The sequence below is a fragment of the Ornithodoros turicata genome, unplaced genomic scaffold (assembly GCF_037126465.1).
Source record: "Ornithodoros turicata isolate Travis unplaced genomic scaffold, ASM3712646v1 Chromosome23, whole genome shotgun sequence".
NCBI classification, from domain to species: Eukaryota; Metazoa; Arthropoda; class Arachnida; order Ixodida; family Argasidae; genus Ornithodoros; species Ornithodoros turicata.
Genome location: NW_026999342.1, coordinates 590,928 through 611,455, shown reverse-complemented (window position 1 = coordinate 611,455; position 20,528 = coordinate 590,928). Strand labels below are relative to the sequence as shown.

Genomic DNA, 20,528 nt, shown 5'->3' with positions numbered 1-20,528 from the left:
ATAAAAGCTACAAAGTTGTCCCAGTGAGAACATCTGTTCTTTTCGGTCACCTGATATCGTAGCCGATTTCAGAAGAAAAATCAGTTCGATAGATCGCCCGCAAAAAAATAATGAAGGAACGCCATTTTTTCTTTATTTTTTCATTGCGCTTCTTAGAAGAAGCGTCTTACCTTCACCCCCAATGTGAGAGGGAGAAAGAGCAGACTATCGCCTCTCGCGTCCTGGAAAAAGATTAAAAGGAAACAGAAGACATCATTCTCCTCAATGGGTATTTTGCCGACTGGCTACTCTTGGTGCCTGACTTTCCAGCAAACCAATGTATCAAGGCGTTCGGATTTCGCTGCAGTATTGAATTATAATTTTATTCCTTACCCGGAGAGCTGGATTCGAAAGAATCCAGTGGAGGTAGCCATGTCATGGGGTAGTAGTGTTCGTTTATTGACTGACGCGAGGTACAGTGGCGCGCAGACTTGTCCTAACCAGCGGGGCGCGTGTCATTGGGTGCTGATAGGCAGCTGGAAGCTGGGTGGGATGATCCACTATCCCCTTGAAGGGAGGGTCGGTATGCCTATCGGATGAGTTCGCGTTTCGACATATCCGTTGTGCGTACCGACCCTCCCTTCAACGTGATATTGGATCATCCCAATCTACCTGAGTACCAATGTACCTGATATTTACCAGGTAGAGCTCGATATAAGGTACGTTATAAGGTACCGATTTTAGAGTGTAGTGTGTCTGCTACAGTTACAACATTAAATCAACTTATTTACTTCACAGTTATATTTTAAAAAGCAACATAAATGTAATATCAAAATTGGTTTTAGCGCTTGTACTGTCCAAGCAAGGTCCAATGCCCTGTTAAGGCAGGGCATTGGAGTCGTCGATAAAATGATGCTAGATAACTGTCGCGTGTTAAATATTGCCGTATCTTAGTTACAGTCATAGTTTACAGCTACATCAGCCAAGAGCAGTAGTTACTGCAAAAACTAACTACCGTATTTTCCGGTGCATAACGCTCGCGTTATACAGTAAAAAACTGCTCTGAAGAGGTCTTGGGCGTTATCTAACGATGCGCGTTATGCGTGGAAATATTTTCCTGCAGAGCTCCTTTTCAGGTCGGTGTCGTACAAATTCTAGTCTGTTCCAGGGTGTGCTGTGGCTTTCTCCCAAACCTCTTAGGGTAAGTTCACAAAACCGGCGCAAAGGCACTGAACATGGTACTGCTTAAAGATACTGTTGAGCTATCAGTAATGCTGAATTCATTTCGGAACGGTAACAGTGCTAGGGTGCAGGCGAGCTGATACATTGTAAAACGATAAAAAACCTGAGGCAAGGAGCACAAAGGGACACACACAACACGTTCTCAAAGGCTGCCGTTCCCAAAGGCGTTCTCAAAGGCATTTCAGAAGGCTCGCATGATTGAGAAGGGACGCGAAACCGAAAGCGGACAAGAGACTGCAGTATACCATGACACCGACTCCTTTGCATCGGACTTTAACAGCTCTGACTAAATGTGTTTCAAATAAAGCATATGCATATATGATACATCGCCTCTGTTTATTGTGTATACTGGTGGCAGAACAGAAGTTTGTAGTAACATTGCGGTGCGCGTAATACATGGAACTTTTTTTTCAAATTCGGCCTGTTTTTAGGGGTGCGTGTTATACACGAGTGCGCGTTATATACCGGAAAATACGGTAGTTGCAGTAACAAGTGACTTATTACTTAGTTACTATCCAAGATTGCAAGGATCACGGCGCCAAGCAAAATTGGGAGAACGGAAGAAATGTCCCTTCATCGCCCAGAAAACGAAAGACTACGCCAGTGTACAATGGCCCACCAACTGAGGAAGTCAGGAATTTGCGGACAGCACTGCAGGAGGCAGACCCAGACTTAGTATGGCTAGCGTACGTAGGAGGAGGATCATAAACAGCTGCTGAACCTGTTAGTACTTGCAAAGGCTTATGAGACTCGGACTTTCTCAAGCAGTGCAGTGACTACACTCTTAATGTGGAGACGCGTAGAAGCCGCGTGCCGCTATTTTTCTCCGTCATTTTTCATATCAGCGTCGGAATCAGCATCGTCGAGCAGAGGTTCAGCGTCATATCACCAAAGGCAATGAGGTGCTCAGCGACATCGGCGTGTGACGCCTTTGAAACTAACGCCGAAACTTGCTGGGGAGAGGGCGTGCTCTGGCTTGTTGGCATGCGCCCAGCGCGTGCTTGTCGTTCGTTCTGGAAGCGTAACCAGGCGCCCACAGCCCCCATAGAGCCCATTCTTTGAGATAACTCAGGCAACACTGGGCATACGACCAATAAAAATGCGTCGTGATGCCTAGCGTCAGCCAGCCAATCAGCAGCCTCTCCGTTTGGCTCGCCTTTCGGCCGGTCCTGCCTACCATTGACTTCTACTGGTTTTCATGCTTGGCGGCCGTTTTTCCAAAATAACTAAGGCATTTTTGACAGGCTAAATATACATTTATTGATGCAACGTATAGACTCAAATGTTTGACTCATATATTCACCGTGCGTACAGGACGTTTCGTTCGTTGAATAGACTGCAAGCGAACCAAGTTCGAACTTGCAAAACACATACACAGTCTCTTTCTGGAAGCGAGGGAGAGCCACGAGTGTCTGCATTTTCACAAATGAGCATCTTCTTCTGATGCTGGCGGTGCTCCGAGTGTCACATAGTCACGGGACATACTTGTATCGTTAGGAATCCTGTCTTCTTAGTCATTGTATTTGAAAATGCGACAGCGCTCGAAAGTGTTCCTCAGGCGTCAGCTCACCACAGCATTTCAGTTCCGGCTTGAATGGCGTAGGTTGATACTTTATCGGGGAACGGTACATGGCCAGATTCACTATAGGCTCCGTGCGCTAGTGTTTCGAGGAGGCGAAGACAGCGCCCCAAGACACCCAAGCGGCGAGGAGGTGCGAAACGGCACTGAGGGCCTTCTTTTGTGGAGGGACTTTGTGGTTTTCGGCATTTACTTTCAAGCCAATTCAGGGTGTGTTTATCAACATTTATATGGTTTATTAAAACTGATTTTTTCTGCAGCTATGTTCCGTCGGGACGGACGGGATGTCCGAATGCGAGCGTCGATTTAATTGCACGTGAAGTAATGGCTATTTTGCGAGTGAGGGAAACAACCAACTAGCAAAAGTTTAATACTAAATCAACAATGCTGTTTATAGCCAGTACGACATGGTAGCATGCGCGCAAAAACACAGACTAGAGGAAGACAACACCAGCGCAACTCACAACACAAGTTTAATGTGACCAAAAAACACATATCACACACACCGCAACGCCACCTACAGAAGCAACAGCCTCAATCAGGGTCACCACATACAGAGATAAGTGGATTCCATGCGCTGCTATCAAGGAAGAAAACCAAGCCCCTTCGTGTGGTCTATTTTATATAGGCCAGACGGATCGGTGTATCAATATAAGGCTCAGAGAGCATGCCTCGTCCTTGGGTGGTACCCCCTCTGGTCATCAGAAAAGGCATGTTGCTATTACCGCACTCTCCCCTACCGGGTGTTCGAAGACATCTCCCACTTCAGAAACGTGTCCGGGCTCATAAAGCCTTCCTTGCTCAAAAGTTGTACCGCTGTGCATAAAAAAAAGAAAAACCTTGCTTCTCTAGGAGGTCGCAAGTCGCATCTGAGTTTGATGCTAGCTGCTGCGTTCGCCACTGCGCAACACACGACAGCAGCCAGCGCTCAGTTCAGTCATACCGATTTTCTGCACAAGTGGCGCGCGTGTAAAATTTTCGCCGCGCCCTCTGGTTAGCGCACGGAGCCTATAACTCACGAACAAACCCGCGAATACACTTGCTCTTTGATCGTTGTGATCAACCGACATCGGCGATACGCGGAGACGCTGCGACCCCGCTTGCGGGAGCCCGCCTGACCGACTGCCCGCGAAAGACTGTCAGCTATTTCGAAATTTTGTCAACCAATCCCGGAGCGCGCAGTCTCCTTCGGCCAATGAGCATCCGTCATGATGCCTGACGAAGTAATACCACGTGACTATAACGTGGAATTATTTTTCTACTGCCGCAAATGCGGGGAGCTATGGAGGCCTGGCATAACTTTTGGTGGTTCAAAACGCTCGCAGTCTCGACGTGTCAGGAAGGTGAGTGCAATTTCAGTTTCTGTAGGTTGGTGAATATTGTGAAGAAAAAGGGAAGCTTGTCAATGAAATGGGGGGGGGTATATATTTATTGAAAGGAAAGGTCTGAAATGGGTTTCTACGTGTCGTAGGTACATAATCAACTTCAATGCGGTGACGGGCTACCACCAAAGGATATGGAGTACACCAACAGAGACCTTAAGGGTTTCGCTCGAGGAGATGCAGGGAAGGGAACTGCAACTATTCGGAATTCACCCAGCGGGATTTGTTGTCTTGCAGGCGTCACCCAGCCCTGGCTGGTGTATTTACAGTGGCCATCCACAGACGGCGCACATGCTCTTTGGTAAGCGGTTTGGTTCACGAAGAGCACACCTCGAGAAAATTGTCTCGAGCACTGCAGCTGTAACAGCATGTGCTAGACCTTCTGCTATGTATTTCGACTTCTGAAAACGTTCTAAGTGCGACATGTTGCATTTGTAGGGCACGCCGTGCATTACTGAAGTACTTACAGCTGACTTGAGGGATGAAGCTGACATCAGCGTTGAAGTTACTACAGGTACAGTTACCTTGCCTTGGGGTAATTATTTCATCGTGTGTTTATTGTTTCCCGTTAAAAATGTAAAGTACAAATCCAACCACAGGAGCGCTGAACCCGATGCATGCAGCTATCGGCACAGTGTTTCTGGTGAGTTTCACAAATTTTACGAAGTGATGAAATGTCATTTTGTTAGTCAACGTAATATTCCTTCCTTGTGTTCCTTTAGCATCCGAAATGGTTTGTGTCTGTAGCTCCAGGTGTTCGAAATGACCCATGTAACTTGGTTCCACTGTTCGTGGAACCGTTAACCCTTATAACTTCGTTGACGCATCATGTATTCTGGCAATGTAAAAACGGCGTCTAATAAATATAATGCACATAATAACTTTGCATTGTTACGTTTCATTTTGCCCCATTCTACACCTTGCCTCTTCAGCTTGATCTCTTCTAGCCGAGTGACCAATATCTTTGGCAGGTAACTTGGAAGACACCGGAGCACTGGTCCCACCACTGGTCGCGATGATGGCGCGTAAATCGGCGATGCCGGTTCCGGCATACGCCAGCCACATCATGACGGCGTATAGCCGTCGAAATCACGGGTGCTTTTAACGTTGTAGTGCCGCCACACGAAAACGCGTCATGCCAGAATGGCGTTTTGAAAACGGTCACTTTTTGACGGCTCAGTGGCGTCATGTAGGAAGGCGTAAAGCTGTGACGGCGAAGGCTGTCGCTAGAAAAGTGCTATTTTTCTAACGCTGAAATGTCGTCAAAAGATTAAGAGTGTACATGTCTTCATTAAAGCCCCTTAGTCCTGAGGCCAGAGAGGAGATAAGACTGCGTGCACTTGACCAGGCAGAGAACAAGGAGTGGTTTAAGGCAAGAGATGGGCGCCTCATAGCGTCCAGGTTCAAGGCAATAGTCCATTGCCGAAAACCTGATGGCCATGTGCGAAGCACCTTGTACGGTGTGGAAGCAAAACACATGAAGGAGAATGATCCAAGAAGCTACGGCCAGGTCATGGAGCGTATTGCTCTGTCGGAGCATGTTGAACTGATGGCCCTGTACGAGAGAGGCATCAAAGTTGTGAGCACTGGCCTGCACGTCCATACAACGTACCCCTTCATCGCAGAGTCACCTGATAGAATTGTGGTAGATTAGGATGAAACAGGGATGTTTGGGTTAAAGTGTCCTGCATCAAAGTAGGGAATGACCGCAAAGGAAGCTTGCACAGACAAGGCATTTTGCTGCACAACTGAAGGTGCTGAAGTGACTTTGCAAAAAAACGCATGAGTACTACTACCAAGTACAGGGTCTGCTTGCTGTAAGAGGTGCAGCGTGGTGCGACTTTGTGGCCTTCACAAAAAATGGTGATCCTTCGCGCAGTGTAGCTATTGAAATGATTTATTTCAATGCTACATTTTGGAACGAGTATGTGCTTCCAGGACTTCTGTACTTCCATAAGACTGCTGTAGTGCAAGAGATTCTCACTCGAAGAGTTCGCAGTGGTAGTCCACGCTACGACTGTAGCCCATGCCACATACCCTCTTTACGGTATTGAGATGTTTATTACACATGTCAACTACAAAGTGGGGCATCTCTCAAGGTTATAGTGAAGAAAGTGCATGTCGAATTATGATGCACTAAATACATAAATTATGCATTTCATCACTATGTACAGTGTATTTTCAGAATAATATTTTGTCTGTATGCTCCGTGTTAGCAACTTATGTTTGTATGTTTTAGTATGTAGTAGCTAGTATGTTTCCGTTCTGAAGCAACTGCAGCTATGAGCAGTGTACAGATGGAAAGAGGACAGCATGAAGGAGTGGGGGATAGGGGGGTTAGTATGCGTTCTTGACCAACTTCATGGGGGAACTGTGCTGACATTCGTCTGGAATGTCTTTGGAAAACCAAGGGAAAACCTTAGACAGCACAGCCGGTGGTAGGATTCGAAACCCCCATCTCCCAGTCTTCAGCAAGACCTTGGCTACCACCAATGAGCGGGACGCCTCAAATCGTTTGGCCATGCTGCTGGTCACAAGAATATTGCATATAATATGAAATGCTTAAATGCGTAGTAAACGTTCATTTGCGTGTCGCTGATATCGTTAGTTTTGCAGGCACTCTTTCTTTAAGAAAGTAAGTGAGAAATTTCGCAGCCCCACTGTGGCCCGCAAACAAATCAAATTGAGTCAAATACAGTGCAATGAAGGTGTGGCCTATGGTATAATAAACATTACACACCAGTGGTGCAAAACCATAGAAAATGTCAGGTTCTGTAGTAAAAGCACCAAGAATAATCACAAGATCAAGATTATTACAGATGAAAATCATAATGTAAGTGCATAAAATTTACAGGGTTGCCCAAGATAAAATACTATTCTGCCACGTATCATCTTTGAAGCGACCACATGGAACAGCAACAACGGGCAACGAGGCGTCGAACGACGGGCTGAAATCCACGACACGCCGCGCTGATTAGCGAGCGATGCTTCCAGAAGCATCTGTTCCTTCGCTCGCATCAATCTCTAGCTTCTCTATTTCCTTTTCTCTATTTCCTTTTCTTCACCAACGCGTGTTTTCTACAATGTTCGTCGCTGTGTATAAGAGCTTGTGAGCTCCCAGCCGGAGCATTCTTTACCTTAGTTCTGTTTGAGAGCTATCGCTCTTGTGTTAGCCAGCTAAGCAGGTGAATAAAGCGTTCGCCGATTATTCGCCGTCTCACTTGTCTGTTTTCATTCGTGACAATACAGAGCATATGTCACTGACGTCTAAGACACAGTAGGCTACGTGCAGTTGATTATGAAAAGGAAGAATACATTTAACCTGAAAGGTTACTCGTAAATTTGTGCAGAATACTTACAAATTGGTTCAAGTGTTTTAAGATAAACCCTAGTAAAACCCAAAAACTAACTTGGTAAAGTGCAAATTCCGCCATGGATATCGGATATAGAGCATGCTATGTTTTGCATCTTATGTTCAGATAAAATGTGAGAAGTGCGCCTTTTTTTTTCACACATAATTGTCAGATTTTACTGTTTCTACATCCCTGGCTTATAAAAAACGTAAAATCCGAACTCAGGGCGCTTATAAAAACGGTAAACTAAAATACATCAACTAATGCACAACTTCTTTTTCTTTCTTCTTTTCCTTTTCTTTTCATTTCTTCTCCTTTCCTTTTCCTTTGCTTTCTTCTTCTCCTTTTCTTCCTTTTTCTTTTCTTATTTTTCTTTTCGTCCCCTTTTCTTTCCTTCCCCTTCCCTTGCCTTTTTTTGTTTGGAATAGCAAGCCGACCTTCGTCTGGCTGACCTTTCGTTTCTTTTTCTTAATAAACATATCCCCCCCCCCCCCCACCGTATAATCATAGCGGGTGCCTAAAGTTGATGTGGTAACCACATGTTCCTACGACGAAGTCATTTGCCATCAGCCATATTTACTTTGTATCCATTGTCCAATATATAAAACGCTTTAATACGGCGAATTACCCGCTCAATGTTCACCCTCGCACTTGCTATTTTTCTAGTATCTGCGACATTCTTTTTCGGCATCTGGAACATGTTACCGCCCTTAAAAGGAGGAATGTGGACTGCAACACCTGCTGGAAAAATATCATCTATTTTAAACCATTTATCGACCATGACTACGTCACCCGGACCGAGCTGCTCCAATATTTCACTCTCCACTAACATCTGTCTATCACTTGCTGCTCCACCTCAAGATGCTGAAATATGGGTGACATAAGAGTCTGGCGTGGAACATACGGAAACATTTAGAGTAGAGCTCTATGTTAAACGTTAAACGTTTTCTTAAGAAACGCGTTTCGTAACATGTTTCACAGATGAAACGTTTTCTTAAAACACGCTTAAACGTGTTCTCTTAGATATACGTTCAACTGCACATATACGTATTTAAACGTTTTCTCAGGATACGTTTAAACGTTTTCGTTTGCATAAACGTACAGCGGCACGTATACGTATATAAACGTTTTCCTAGGAGACGTTTAATCGCCTTCTATTACAAAATCGTTTTTAATCGTTTTCTTTCCTCCTCTAAACACTACAGCTTACTTTCCTTGAAAGACAGTGCAGGGTATCATTAAAGTGGCATGTTACTTTGTCCCGCTCATTCGTGACCGTCTTATGTTTAATAAAGAACAGTCACAGCGCAGGGCTCATTTTATTCCGTTTCTTGGTGGTTAATCGAGCGTTGGCACGACCCCGTTCGCAGCGTACACCGAACTCCGCTCGGCGTGCACTCATGGCATTGGGATCGCTGACACTAAAAAAACGGAGCTTTATCTCATCGACATCGTCCCGCAGAACTACAATTCTGGGTGTTGTCCTTTTATCCATCCCAATTTGTTCATAACGGGAGGTGTACGACTCTTTGTGGGAATTCGCGTCAGCGCATCATGCCACAAAAGCCGCGCTTATCCTTTTTTTCCCACTCTGGTGCAAGAATGATATCATTCGGGACAGCGATTGGTTCTTAACGCGTAATTGGCAAATTTTCTGGTTTTAGAGTTCAATACCAGGAACCAGTTGGAAAGAGCAGGCTACATGCTTCAGGCTAAAGTAGTCGCTCGAGGTGACAATCTTCCGCGTTGGTCTTTTCACCAAAATACCACTCGCGTAAAGAAGATAAATACAGAATTTTTAATATAAACTACCCAAAAGATTCAAACGTCATCACCGCCATTACGAGCTCGACATGGTTAAAACTATAGCGAAACACGTCGGTTCATAATGAAATCGACGACGAAAATGAACACAAATAGGGTTACTTAAAAGCCAAGTATGAACTGAAGTAATAAGCTACTTATAAGACAGCGAGAAACTGGCGTAGTTGGTAATTACTGATGGGAACCATGGACGCGCCTGCATAACGGGGACAACTTCTGTCTCTGTCCTCGTAATGCCTGGCGCGTCCATGTTTCCTATTAATAAAGATAATAAGTTGCTTAAATAGCTATCAGTGCATGTGTCTGTGTCCGTCTTTTTACCTCCCCGGCACTGGCGTTTCAACGCTTTTAATCATGATTAAATAGCTACCCGTTTCGAAAGGCGTTGCGTTTCGTATTAACAAGACGTTTAAACGACTTGACATAACGTTAAACCGCTTCATGTTAACACCACCAGCTCGCTTGCTACCTAACTTTCCTTTCGCTTAAACGTTTAAACCGTTCCGTTCCGTTCGCTTAAACGTCTCATAAGGAAACGTTTTCCAGACTATACGTTAATCTAAACGGCGTATAAAACGTTTAAACGGAAACGTTTTAAACGAAAAATCGGAAAAACATGTTAGATCCCGAGCCCTACTAAAAACACATTTGGCACGTAGTCAGGGTAGGACGGTACTGCCGATGGTTCGCCTGAAGCATGTTGGAACAGCTTTTAAAGCCAGCACATGGTTCACCTTTAGGCATATGTCTGCCTTTCCGAAAGTGTTCTCCACACACCGCGAGCTTTTTGTCGGTTCTCAGACCGTGTCGTCCTTCTTCGTGCACCCAATAGCGGCAATCCACAGATCGCGCTTCTTTGTGTGAAGCTTTTCCACGGGGAAGCGAAAAAATCGTACACCAACACTTATTCCTTTCATGTTTTGGCACCGGAAGGCACAACACTTCTGAGGTAAGGGCAACCTCCATGGACCGAATGTACAGAGAACAAGCAGCGAACTTCGCTCAGCGTCTGACGCCCTAAACGCGGCGTCAAAAATGTGAGCGTCCGCCGCCGATCTGCCCATGCCAGATATTTTCGCCCAGCGTCGGCGAATTCCGGAAGCGTCGGCTGCTGCAGAATGTGATGGGGCCAATCAAAGCGCACTTCCGCAACGATTTTGCGCCACCTACGTCTCGCTGTTTTGTCGTCTGCTATGTCGTCTGCTATGTTCAAGTGTTTGCCAAGGTTTTGATAAATGGAATCGCGGGCGGGTAGTTCGATGCCTGGGGTTGTAAGGCTAGAGTACAACGACAGACTGATTACTGCTGTTGAAATCAGGCCAATTCTGTGGGACTGCAGCAATGCGCATTATAAAGACCACCGGAAAAAGGTCCTTGTGTGGGAGGAAGTTCTCTCCGAAGTCGGGGGAGACCCAGACGGTAAGCAAATGGACTTTTAAGGTGGAATTCTGTTGAGATAGATAACCTCTCTGAGGAACACTTTGACTTCAGTAGACATTATTTTCGTTTCATTCGTAGGATCGACCGTGCAGGCACGATGGAAGAGCCTGCGCGACACCTTCTTTAAGAAATATAAAAGTTGGAAGGCCGGTGCACCCAGTGGGTCGGGAGCGGGTGCCACGAAGGAGGTTCGGTGGCCGTATTGTTGGTCCCTGATGTTTTTAAGGGACCAAGCCGATGTGGGCAAGTAAGTACAGTTTTCAGTAAGCATTCTTGACTAAACGTTTGTCCCATGTCTGGTTCTGGCAATTATTACTTAGTACTTAATTGTATGACATAGCAACAAAGTTTAAAATAATGAGGCGAATGAATGTGCGCGTCCTCAGTGTCGTGTTGACCTGTCTTCGTTGCACTTTATCATGTGTTGTACAGCAAAACCTGGATGTGATGTTGTTGGTACATTGGTACATGGTTGGTTGGTTGGAGGTGAGAGTATTGGTACATTAAATGTCGCCAATAGATTTTCTCCCAGCAGAGGTCAATCTTCTATGCCTGACACTTACATTGGCAGACTCCCAGAATGTAGTATTACACTACCAGGATATGATTCCTTTACCTTGCTTTGTTGTTGTAGTGCAGCCCTGGGCACTGCTGTTCTCTGTATGTGTATATAAACATGATTTTTGTTGAGAGTCTGCAGCCATGTGTATTATTTCTTTAGTGTGCAAATGTACATCACCATGCAAAAGTATGAGGTTGCTCTCTCCACACCAACACAAACAGAGCACCACTTTATTGGCTATGACCATGTTGTACAGTGGTCTAATAGTATCACATTCAAAGGCACGTGTGCTGTGCACGGAAATAGCTTGATTATACCACGCTTGTGTTGTTTCCGATCAGCACGACAAGCAACATGACGACAGTCCAGGCTCCCAGCTCTGAAGGAGTGTGTGTAGAGTCACTCCTCATGACTGCCTATGATGAGCAGGAAGGTAAGAAACTATTTCACTGCAACCAAAAAACATAAAAGCCAGTGGCTTGCAAGTCTGTGCATCTTAAAATTAATTTAGTAGTACCCTTCGCACAAAATATTAAGCTACACAAACACATGTTGTACATTATTCACACTGACTGGCAACAGTTACTTAAACGTGCACTGATATCAGAGAACATGAGACACTGCTATGAAGACCACTCTGCACCTATAGTACATTAAGGAGGTGCATTAATTACAGCTATAACAATGATTACCTGCACGCAATCGTTACATTCAGCCAAAACCAGTTAAATATGTATTTATAACATACTGCCAATTAAATTGCGTACTACAGTTCCTGTTTCACCACTGATTCTTCACCCCTATAGACACACAAAATAGACAGACGTGTATGGACGAATCAGTGACACCACAGTGCACAGGAATCTCCCAAATAGCCCACCAACCAAGTCAAGACACCACTGCGTGTGCCACTGCAACATCACGACATCCCATGACACAATCCGTTCAAAGGCGGCGAGGCACAAAGAGAAAGAGCCCATTAGATGCCGAAATTGAGAAAGTGGACGATCTCCTAAAAATAGATGATGAGCCCTTTATGTTTGGGCACTTATGTATCGCGCACAGAATGCGAGACTGCCCAAAAGATACATGGCCGGACATTCAGATTGAGATGCTGCAAGTACTCAAACGATACAAAGTGGGGGGCACACAATAAAATGTTTGTTAATAGCGCATTTGTGGCTGAACACCTGCATGAGCCCACTGCCAGTGTACAACACCTTCATTCATAAAATGTTCCACAAAAACATTCCTTGTGACTGAGGCATTTCTGCTGAAGTTTCTACTTGATGTTGTTTCCAGGTTGAGGAGGTCACTGGTTTGGGTTTCGGTTCTCCATGTGCCGGGTAAAATGTTTCCGTGACTGTCGTCATAGCCTGTATAGCCTGGTGGAATGTAGGCAATGTCTTGTGCGGCACAGAGAAAGTTATGGAGCACACAACACGAGAGGACAACAACTTCTGCATTTCGTGGTAGCAAGTTCATACGGCACAGAAGGATCCTCCATCTTGCAGCAAGGATCGCAAATGCATTTTCAACGATGCGCCTGAAATATATATGGATGTGCTGAATACTGTTCTCAATACATAAAATGTACATGGTGTCTAGCACTTTCTCAGACTTTTTTTTACTGACTATTTCAAGCTAATTTCCTGACCTAAACAAAAGGCAAGTTAGAGTCTGCTACTAATTTTTGTAACAAGTCCCCATAAAACAGATCATTTATTGGGTAGTTGTGAGGCTGCCCTCATTTTGTGAGTTTATCACACCGGTGAACGGCTACCCACAGCAACATTGCTGTAGCATGACAGTCAACCGGCTCACCGGATTCACTGGGCGTTGTGACAGCACTTTCTTGTGAATTCCCCTGACTTCAGCAGCATTTTTTGCAAATGCCATGACAATCCTTTGGCTTTTCTATTTTCACAAAAATTTCCTGGTGATTCCAGGTTTTCTAGATTGGTAGACACTCTGATGTATGATCTGAATACTCATGATAAAAAATACTCATGAAAAAATACTCATAATGAATAATAATTCCAGTGCTGCAAGGACTGTTACTGGGATGGGTCAAAGTAGAGATACCAGCACTGGATAAACTGAGTACTATGCAGCAATACCTTCATGGATACACTACTTTTCTGTACAAGCACAGCACGGTTACTACTATTAACTATATCGTGTTAGCGCGAAGGAAGCAGATACGTGTTCACGGGTCAGTGACTAGTTTATTCTGCGGCAAGGGACAGGCGCGCGGGGCGCGTTGCTCATCATCTTCCGTAGCTCCTCATCATCTTCACAACATCACCCCCCTCCTTCGGAAGGGGTGGGTAAGGGAGTGGGTGGTCGGACAAACGGTTTCATGCGGAGTACGTGCACGACTTCCGTTCCCCGGAAGCGGCGGTCCGGCGGTGGGACGAGAGGCGACACTTCATAATTTAGAGCGGAGAGCCTGCGTGTTACCCGGTAGGGTCCAATGTATCTCCTGAGGAGTTTCGTAGAGCGGCCGGGGACACTGGTGGGGGCCCAGATGAGGACTTCGTCACCGACATGGTATTCGACAGCTCGGTGGCGGTCATCGTAACGAGAACGCTCGTCCTCTTGGGCCGCGAAGGTTCTCAGATGTGCCAACTGTCGGGCTTCCTCGGCATCAGCGACGGCGTCGGAGACCAGAGTGGGCTGGCCCTCGGGTGGGGGACAAGGTAGCAGAGTGTCCTGGACTGTGGTGGGTTCCCGGGAGTATAGGAGGTAGTACGGGCTGTAACCAGTCGTGCGTTGGCACGCGGTGTTATAGGCATACGTCACGTACGGTAGCACGACGTCCCAGTTGGTGTGGTCGGCGGAGACATACATGGAGATCATGTCGGCGAGAGTGCGGTTGAATCGTTCGGTCATGCCATTAGTTTGGGGATGGTAAGACGTAGTAAGAGTGTGGACAGTGCTGCAGGCGTCTAGGAGTGCGCGCACGACGGTGGAGACGAGTGGGGTTCCGCGGTCACTGAGGAGGGTCCGTGGCGCACCATGGCGAAGCACAACGTTGTGAAGAAGAAACGAGAGACCTGTTCTGCGGTGTCCACGGGGACAGCTTTGGTCTCAACGTAGCGCGTGAGATGGTCGATGGCAACTATAATACAGCGGTTGCCGCTGGCTGATGGTGAGAAGGGGCCTAGGAAGTCGATGCCGAGGCGATTGAACGGCCGGCTTGGGGGAGTGAGGGGTTGGAGGAGGCCGGCAGGAAGTCCCGGTGGGCGCTTGCGCTGTTGGCACAAAAGGCAGGCACGAACATGCTTCCGTACAGACCGGTACATGCCTTGCCAAAAGAAACGATGGGCCAAGCGAGAGTATGTTTTGAGGAACTCAAGGTGGCCGGCGGAGGGGTCATCATGACAGGTCCGAATGACGTCGTTGCGTAAGGATGATGGCACGACGAGTAGCCAGCGGTTCCCATCGGGATGGTAGTTCTTTCGGTAGAGGACACCGTTGTGCAAAGAGTACAACTTGGCTTTTCGTTGAAGGCGCCGGGGAGCTGGTCGTTGGGGGTTTTGCAAATGTTGTATGAGAGGGACAAGATTGTGGTCCTGGCTTTGTGCGGCTGCGACATCGACCGTAGACAAAGGGCAGACGGTGAACTGACCTGAAGCCGTCACGTCGTCCGCAGAGGAGGGATGGAGGCGGGAGAGAGCGTCAGCGTCGGAATGGTGTCGTCCGGACTTGTACGCGATGGTGATGTCGTACTCTTGTAGTTTGAGCATCCAACGTCCAAGACGGCCACCGGGGTCTTTCAGATTGCACAGCAAGCAAAGGGAGTGGTGGTCTGTCACGACAGTAAAAGCCCTGCCGCAAACGTAGGGGCGAAATTTCGGGATGGCCCAGACAATGGCTAAGCACTCTTTTTCAGTTGTGGAGTAGTTGCGTTCGAGGCTGGATAAGGTACGGCTGGCGTAGCCGATGACTCGTTCCACGCCGTTAACTTTTTGGACAAGTACGGCGCCTAAAGCAGTGCCACTAGCATCGGTGTGCAGTTCGGTCAAGGCGTCCTGAACGAAGAATCCCAGGACGGGCTCCGTGGTGAGGCGTTGTTTGAGTTCCTCAAAAGCAGAGCTCCCAGCGGCTGACCAAGTATAGCGCGCATCGCGTTTGAGGAGGAGATATAACGGTTCGGCAATGTCGGCGAAGCGTGGTATAAAATGCCGAAAGTAGGAGCAAAGGCCAAGGAACGCTCGTAGTTGCTTGAGTGAGGAGGGCGGAGGGAAATCCTGAACCGCTTGCACCTTTTTAGGGTCGGGATGGATGCCGTCGCGGTCAACGACATGGCCGAAGACTGTGACACGGCGAGCACCGAAAGTGCATTTCTTCGAGTTCAGCTGAAGCCGAGCAGAACGCAACCGGGAGAGGACCTCCGATAGCCTGTCGATATGGTCTTGAAACGTGGAAGAAAATACTACTACATCGTCCAGGTAACAGAGACACGTTTGCCACTTCAGCCTTCGCAGATGGTATCCATCATCCGCTCAAATGTAGCGGGGGCATTGCATAGACCAAATGGCATTACGGTGAACTCGTATAAGCCATCCGGGGTAACAAAAGCAGTTTTTTCACGGTCGGCATCGGCGACGGGGATCTGCCAGTAACAGCTGCGGAGGTCCAGGGAGGAGAAGTATTCGGACCCATTGAGGCAGTCAAGGAGGTCGTCAATCCTGGGTAGCGGATACACGTCTTTCTTCGTGATCTTGTTTAATTTCCTGAAGTCAATACAGAACCGCCAAGTACCGTCCTTTTTCTTAACGAGGACGACAGGGGAAGAACACGGGCTGGATGATGGCTGAACCACGCCGCGTTTGACCATGTCGGCGACGTGCGATTGGATGACATCGCGGTCCGAGGAGGAGACCCGATAGGGGCGGCAGTGAACCGGAGGGGAGCTGCCGGTATTAATAGGGTGCTCTACCATGTTCGTAACCGGTAAGTGAGGACTGGAGGGATCGCAATCGAAGATGTCATGAAATTTTCCCAGGGTAGACAATAGTTGCTGCTGTTCATCTGGCGGCAAGTCATCGGCGATTGCCTTACGGAGCCACGGGAGAGCCGAGGGTGGAGTCTCCTGCAGACCGGTGCTGGTAGAGGCGTCGTGTGAAGCACGAAATATTGCGTCGGGGGCGACGGCTGTAAGAGTGGCGACACACATGTCTTGCGGGATGAAATGCTTTTCTGTCGTGGGGTTGAGGACCCAGCCAACTGTTGTACATGACGTCAAGCATACCAAACTGGTAGGGAGCAGCAGGCCTTTGGAGAGCAATGCCGGCGCACAAGACACTAAACCGGGCCCGTTAGGACAAGATGTAGAGGCGCGGAGACGTACGGGGGACAGTGCGTTAGGGAATAGAACGACATCTTTTCCGGCACACAATCTGACGGTGCTGTGCTGATTTTGGTCAAACAAGGTCTCGTTCGGTAAGATATCCCAACTAATGGTACCAGTACCACAGTCTATCACGGCCCGAGTGTCGTACAGGAAGTCGGTGCCCAGTATCACATCACAGATGCACTGTGGCAGGACCAGAAAGGAGACAGCATGCGTTGATCCCGAAGCAGACACCCTAGCGGCGCAGGTTGCTATCGGGCCGACCAGAGAGACGTCTCCCATACGCACGAACTGTCCGACCTGCGGCGGCATGCAAACTTTCCGGATACGGCGGCAGAACTCCCTGGACACACATGATCTCGTGGCACCGGTATCGACTAGGGCAAGCACAGGGTGACTGTCCAGGAGGATTGATATATGGTTGGGGCGCTGTGGGCGTAGAGCGACAGGGTGGGCGGAGCTTGGACCGAAAGAATATACGGCGGAATATAGCGGCGGATTCGGAGCTGCAGCCTGCGCTTCCAGGGTACCGCAGGCTGCACGAATTAGTTTGGGACCGATGTAACCATGGGCGACGACGTCCGCCGACGACGGGGGTACGGCGACGGCGACCGTGAGCGCCGTTCGCCACCTGCGTGATCAGCGTCGTTAGCAGAGTCCCGCGGCAGTTGGCGTGAATAGTAAACCGGGCCAGACGGGGGAGTGTCAGGTCGGCGGCGACGACAGTATCGCAGGATATGGCCAGGTGAGCGGCAGTAATAGCAGATGGGGCGTCCGTCGGCCGTGCGCCACGTGTTGGTGCGTGAAAAGCGGTCGAATGCTGGCTGGTAGTCCGCAGGCGGCTGCGTGGGCCAATATGGGCGAACTGCGGGCCAATGTGGGACAGGAGGTTGCCACGGGCGGGAAGCACACACGTCTGCGTATGTCGGCCTTGCGGCGTATGTTGGCTCAGTAGGTAAGCCCATGTCGTCAAGTTGGGCGCCAGAGGCCGCGGCGGTAGCGACCTGGTCGTGGTGGGGGTCACAAGGTGTGGAATAAGCAGGTAGAGTAAAAGGAGCCGACAGCATAATGGACCTGATCTCTTCGGCGACAACACGACGGACAAGGTCAAGGAGAGACCGTGTGTCGCAAGGGGTCGAGGTTGCAAGTGTTTCCGGGAGGCGATGGAACCCAGAAGAAAGTCTGCGGTTCCGCGTTTCTTTGAACTCGCTGCACTCCTCGATAAGTTCCGACACGGTTTTTGGCGACTTGGGCGCGAGGAACCCGAAGAGATCGTCAGCGATGCCCTTCAAAATGTGATTGACTTTATCTACCACGGGCATGGCCGGATCGACGCGACGACATAAGAAGAGGACATCCTCCACATAGCAGGTGCAGGTCTCGCCAGGGAGTTGCGCTCTAGTGGACAGGCGCTGGAGAGCATAATGCTTCCGCTGGGACGGTCGGCCAAATACCTTGGTAATCGAGTCTGCGAAGGTGGGCCAAGATGTAAGGCTGGTCTCGTTGTTCTCGAACCACTGTAAGGCCGTGGCCTTCAGGAAGAAGACCACATTAGCGAGTTTGGCGGTCTCGTCCCAGCTGTTATGAGAGCCCACTCTACTGTACTGGGCAAGCCAGTCGTTCACGTCGTCATCCGCTGCGCCGCTGAAGGGCGGCGGGTCCCGTTGAAGCATTTGGCAAACTCGAGTCGGAGACGGCGCAGCCGTCGTCGGTTGACTCCCGCTTCCGTTGCCTGCCTCCGGTGCCTGTTGCTGTTGCCCAGGGGGTGTCATTGGGGGTATTTTCCTTCCACTTCGGAGCTCCAGGTAGGAACGTGTGAAGCCGGGGGCGGGAGAAAGCTCTCGCACCTCCACCAATTATGTTAGCGCGAAGGAAGCAGATACGTGTTCACGGGTCAGTGACTAGTTTATTCTGCGGCAAGGGGCAGGCGCGCGGGGCGCGTTGCTCATCATCTTCCGTAGCTCCTCATCATCTTCACAACAATCGCTATGAAAGCCCCCTTCAACTGTTGCTGTACTGTAAGGCATCATTAGTAGTTTCATACCTGGCTTTGCTTGGCCTGTAGTTAAAGACTGCCTGGCTTGTTCCCAGGGCCTCGCCAGGAAAGGGGCGCATGAAGTCCGGGCGCATGAAATCCGGGCGAAGCTGAAATGCTTCATCGCCCAAAATACATGCGATGCGACTCTGTTGCTGTTGGGGAGCTTAGCAAGACCCGGAATGTCTAGTGTCCCATTCACCAGTTGCCGTCCAAACTCGCAAGCCTTGAAGATGCCTCCGTCACTGTGCCTTCCTGACGCGCCAACGTCAACCATAGAAAATTTGTAGTTGGCATCAACCACCGCCATCAAAACGATGGAGAACTTCTTCTGCAAATGTACAGGGGAATATAACAATCACGTGATAATATTACATGCTTAGCTAATGCCCATCAAAGTATGAAACCTCATAATTTTAGAAATATAATGTTTTGCAGATGGTGAGGCTCAAGGACTTAGCACATGTTGTACCTTGTAGTTGAAGTAGTTGCTGCCGCTCTTTGGTGGGGCCTGGATTTGAACGTACTTGCCATCCACAGCACCCAGACAATTCGGGAAGTTCCACCGTACATGAAACCTTTGAGCAATGTCCAGCCATTGCTGCTTTGATGGTATCTGAAAATAAGTTACACGCTTTCCTCATATGGACAACTGATTGAGTGGCAACCCTGCACAACAACTACTCATTAAAACCAGATGCCTCAAACCATTTAAATTATATTCAGAAGGACAACAGTAAGATTTGTTAATGGGCTTTTCTCACTCCAGGATTCAATGGTAGAACTTCACAAATACTCTTTCTAATCTACCCCTCCCTCCCCAAGAACGTTAATTGTACTCACTGGCAGGTACAGTGGCTTCAAGCGTTTCTAAATAACCCCACATGCGTGGTGGATTATACGCCTGCACGTTTCGGGTGACACCCTGAACGATAGTGCGACTTCTTTGATGGCGTTTCCCGAGGAAAGATACCTGTATGCAAAAGTAAGTCTTGTGTTCATGTGTGAATAACACAAGATATGCTTGTACCTGAGAGTGATGGCAAGTCTCTGCTGTGAAGATATTGGCTCGCGACACAGGTATGCCTTTGTGAGGTACCTGCGCACAATATGATGCAGCTCGTCAAACCTACTTGGTGGCATTCGGTAGTACTTGAAGAAAAGAGGAGGGTCACCCCTCATCAGCTGCATCTGAAAGACCAATAATATTAAATGTTACCAAAAAACTATCACCAGTCCTACTTATTTCCATACAATAGTATACGACTGCTTGTGAACTATAACTGGAACTGGTCTGGAACGCACTGAACTTGCTTACCGCAGTGTGGAACTCTCCTTCAGATTTCCTCGTCAACCACAGGGGATGTATCCAGAACCTGCGCTTCTTTCTTTCTTGCTCTTTCTTTTTCTGAAGCAGTAGTTTCTTCTTCAAAAGAAGAAGCGAGCGGTAGCTAGCACCCATGACCCCTATCCAGCGAAGGTCGCTGCGAACGACAGGTGTTTACGGTGTCGTTCGCTGTTTCAACAACCACGGATAGCAATATAGGAAACAACACGAAGAATCAAAAGCAAAACGTCAAGATGTTGGCTGATAAAGCTTGCTGCACCACGAGAAAGACGATAACAGACGACCACTGCCACCACTGCACACCCTTGTGAAAAATTGTTTGGTCAACCAATAGACAAGCCATGGACAAAACGTCCATTGAAGCTATAGACTGTCCATTAGATTCCCATAGACGACCTTTGGACACCCCCTTTTTCCTTCCT

General features: G+C 48.1%; 1 protein-coding gene across 1 annotated transcript; it reads right to left on the bottom strand.

Annotated features, from left to right (window-relative positions):
• Positions 1–18,724: 18,724 nt before the first annotated feature.
• LOC135373308 (uncharacterized) lies at positions 18,725–20,220 on the bottom strand. Its single transcript, XM_064606531.1, has 6 exons — positions 20,077–20,220; positions 19,789–19,949; positions 19,638–19,731; positions 19,231–19,374; positions 18,961–19,089; positions 18,725–18,913 (listed from the first exon to the last, which is right to left on the bottom strand). The coding sequence occupies exons 1-6, from the start codon at positions 20,218–20,220 to the stop codon at positions 18,725–18,727; spliced, it is 861 nt and encodes a 286-aa protein (XP_064462601.1).
• Positions 20,221–20,528: the final 308 nt, after the last annotated feature.

Excerpts from the sequence above, each read along its gene's own strand:
- LOC135373308 (XM_064606531.1), bottom strand. The coding sequence starts at position 20,220 with ATGGGTGCTAGCTACCGCTCGCTTCTTCTTTTGAAGAAGAAACTACTG. Across the intron at positions 19,732-19,788 it reads AGACTTGCCATCACTCTCAG|GTATCTTTCCTCGGGAAACG; the intron begins GTACAAGCATAT and ends TTTTGCATACAG. Across the intron at positions 18,914-18,960 it reads GCGAGTTTGGACGGCAACTG|CAACAGAGTCGCATCGCATG; the intron begins GTGAATGGGACA and ends GCTCCCCAACAG.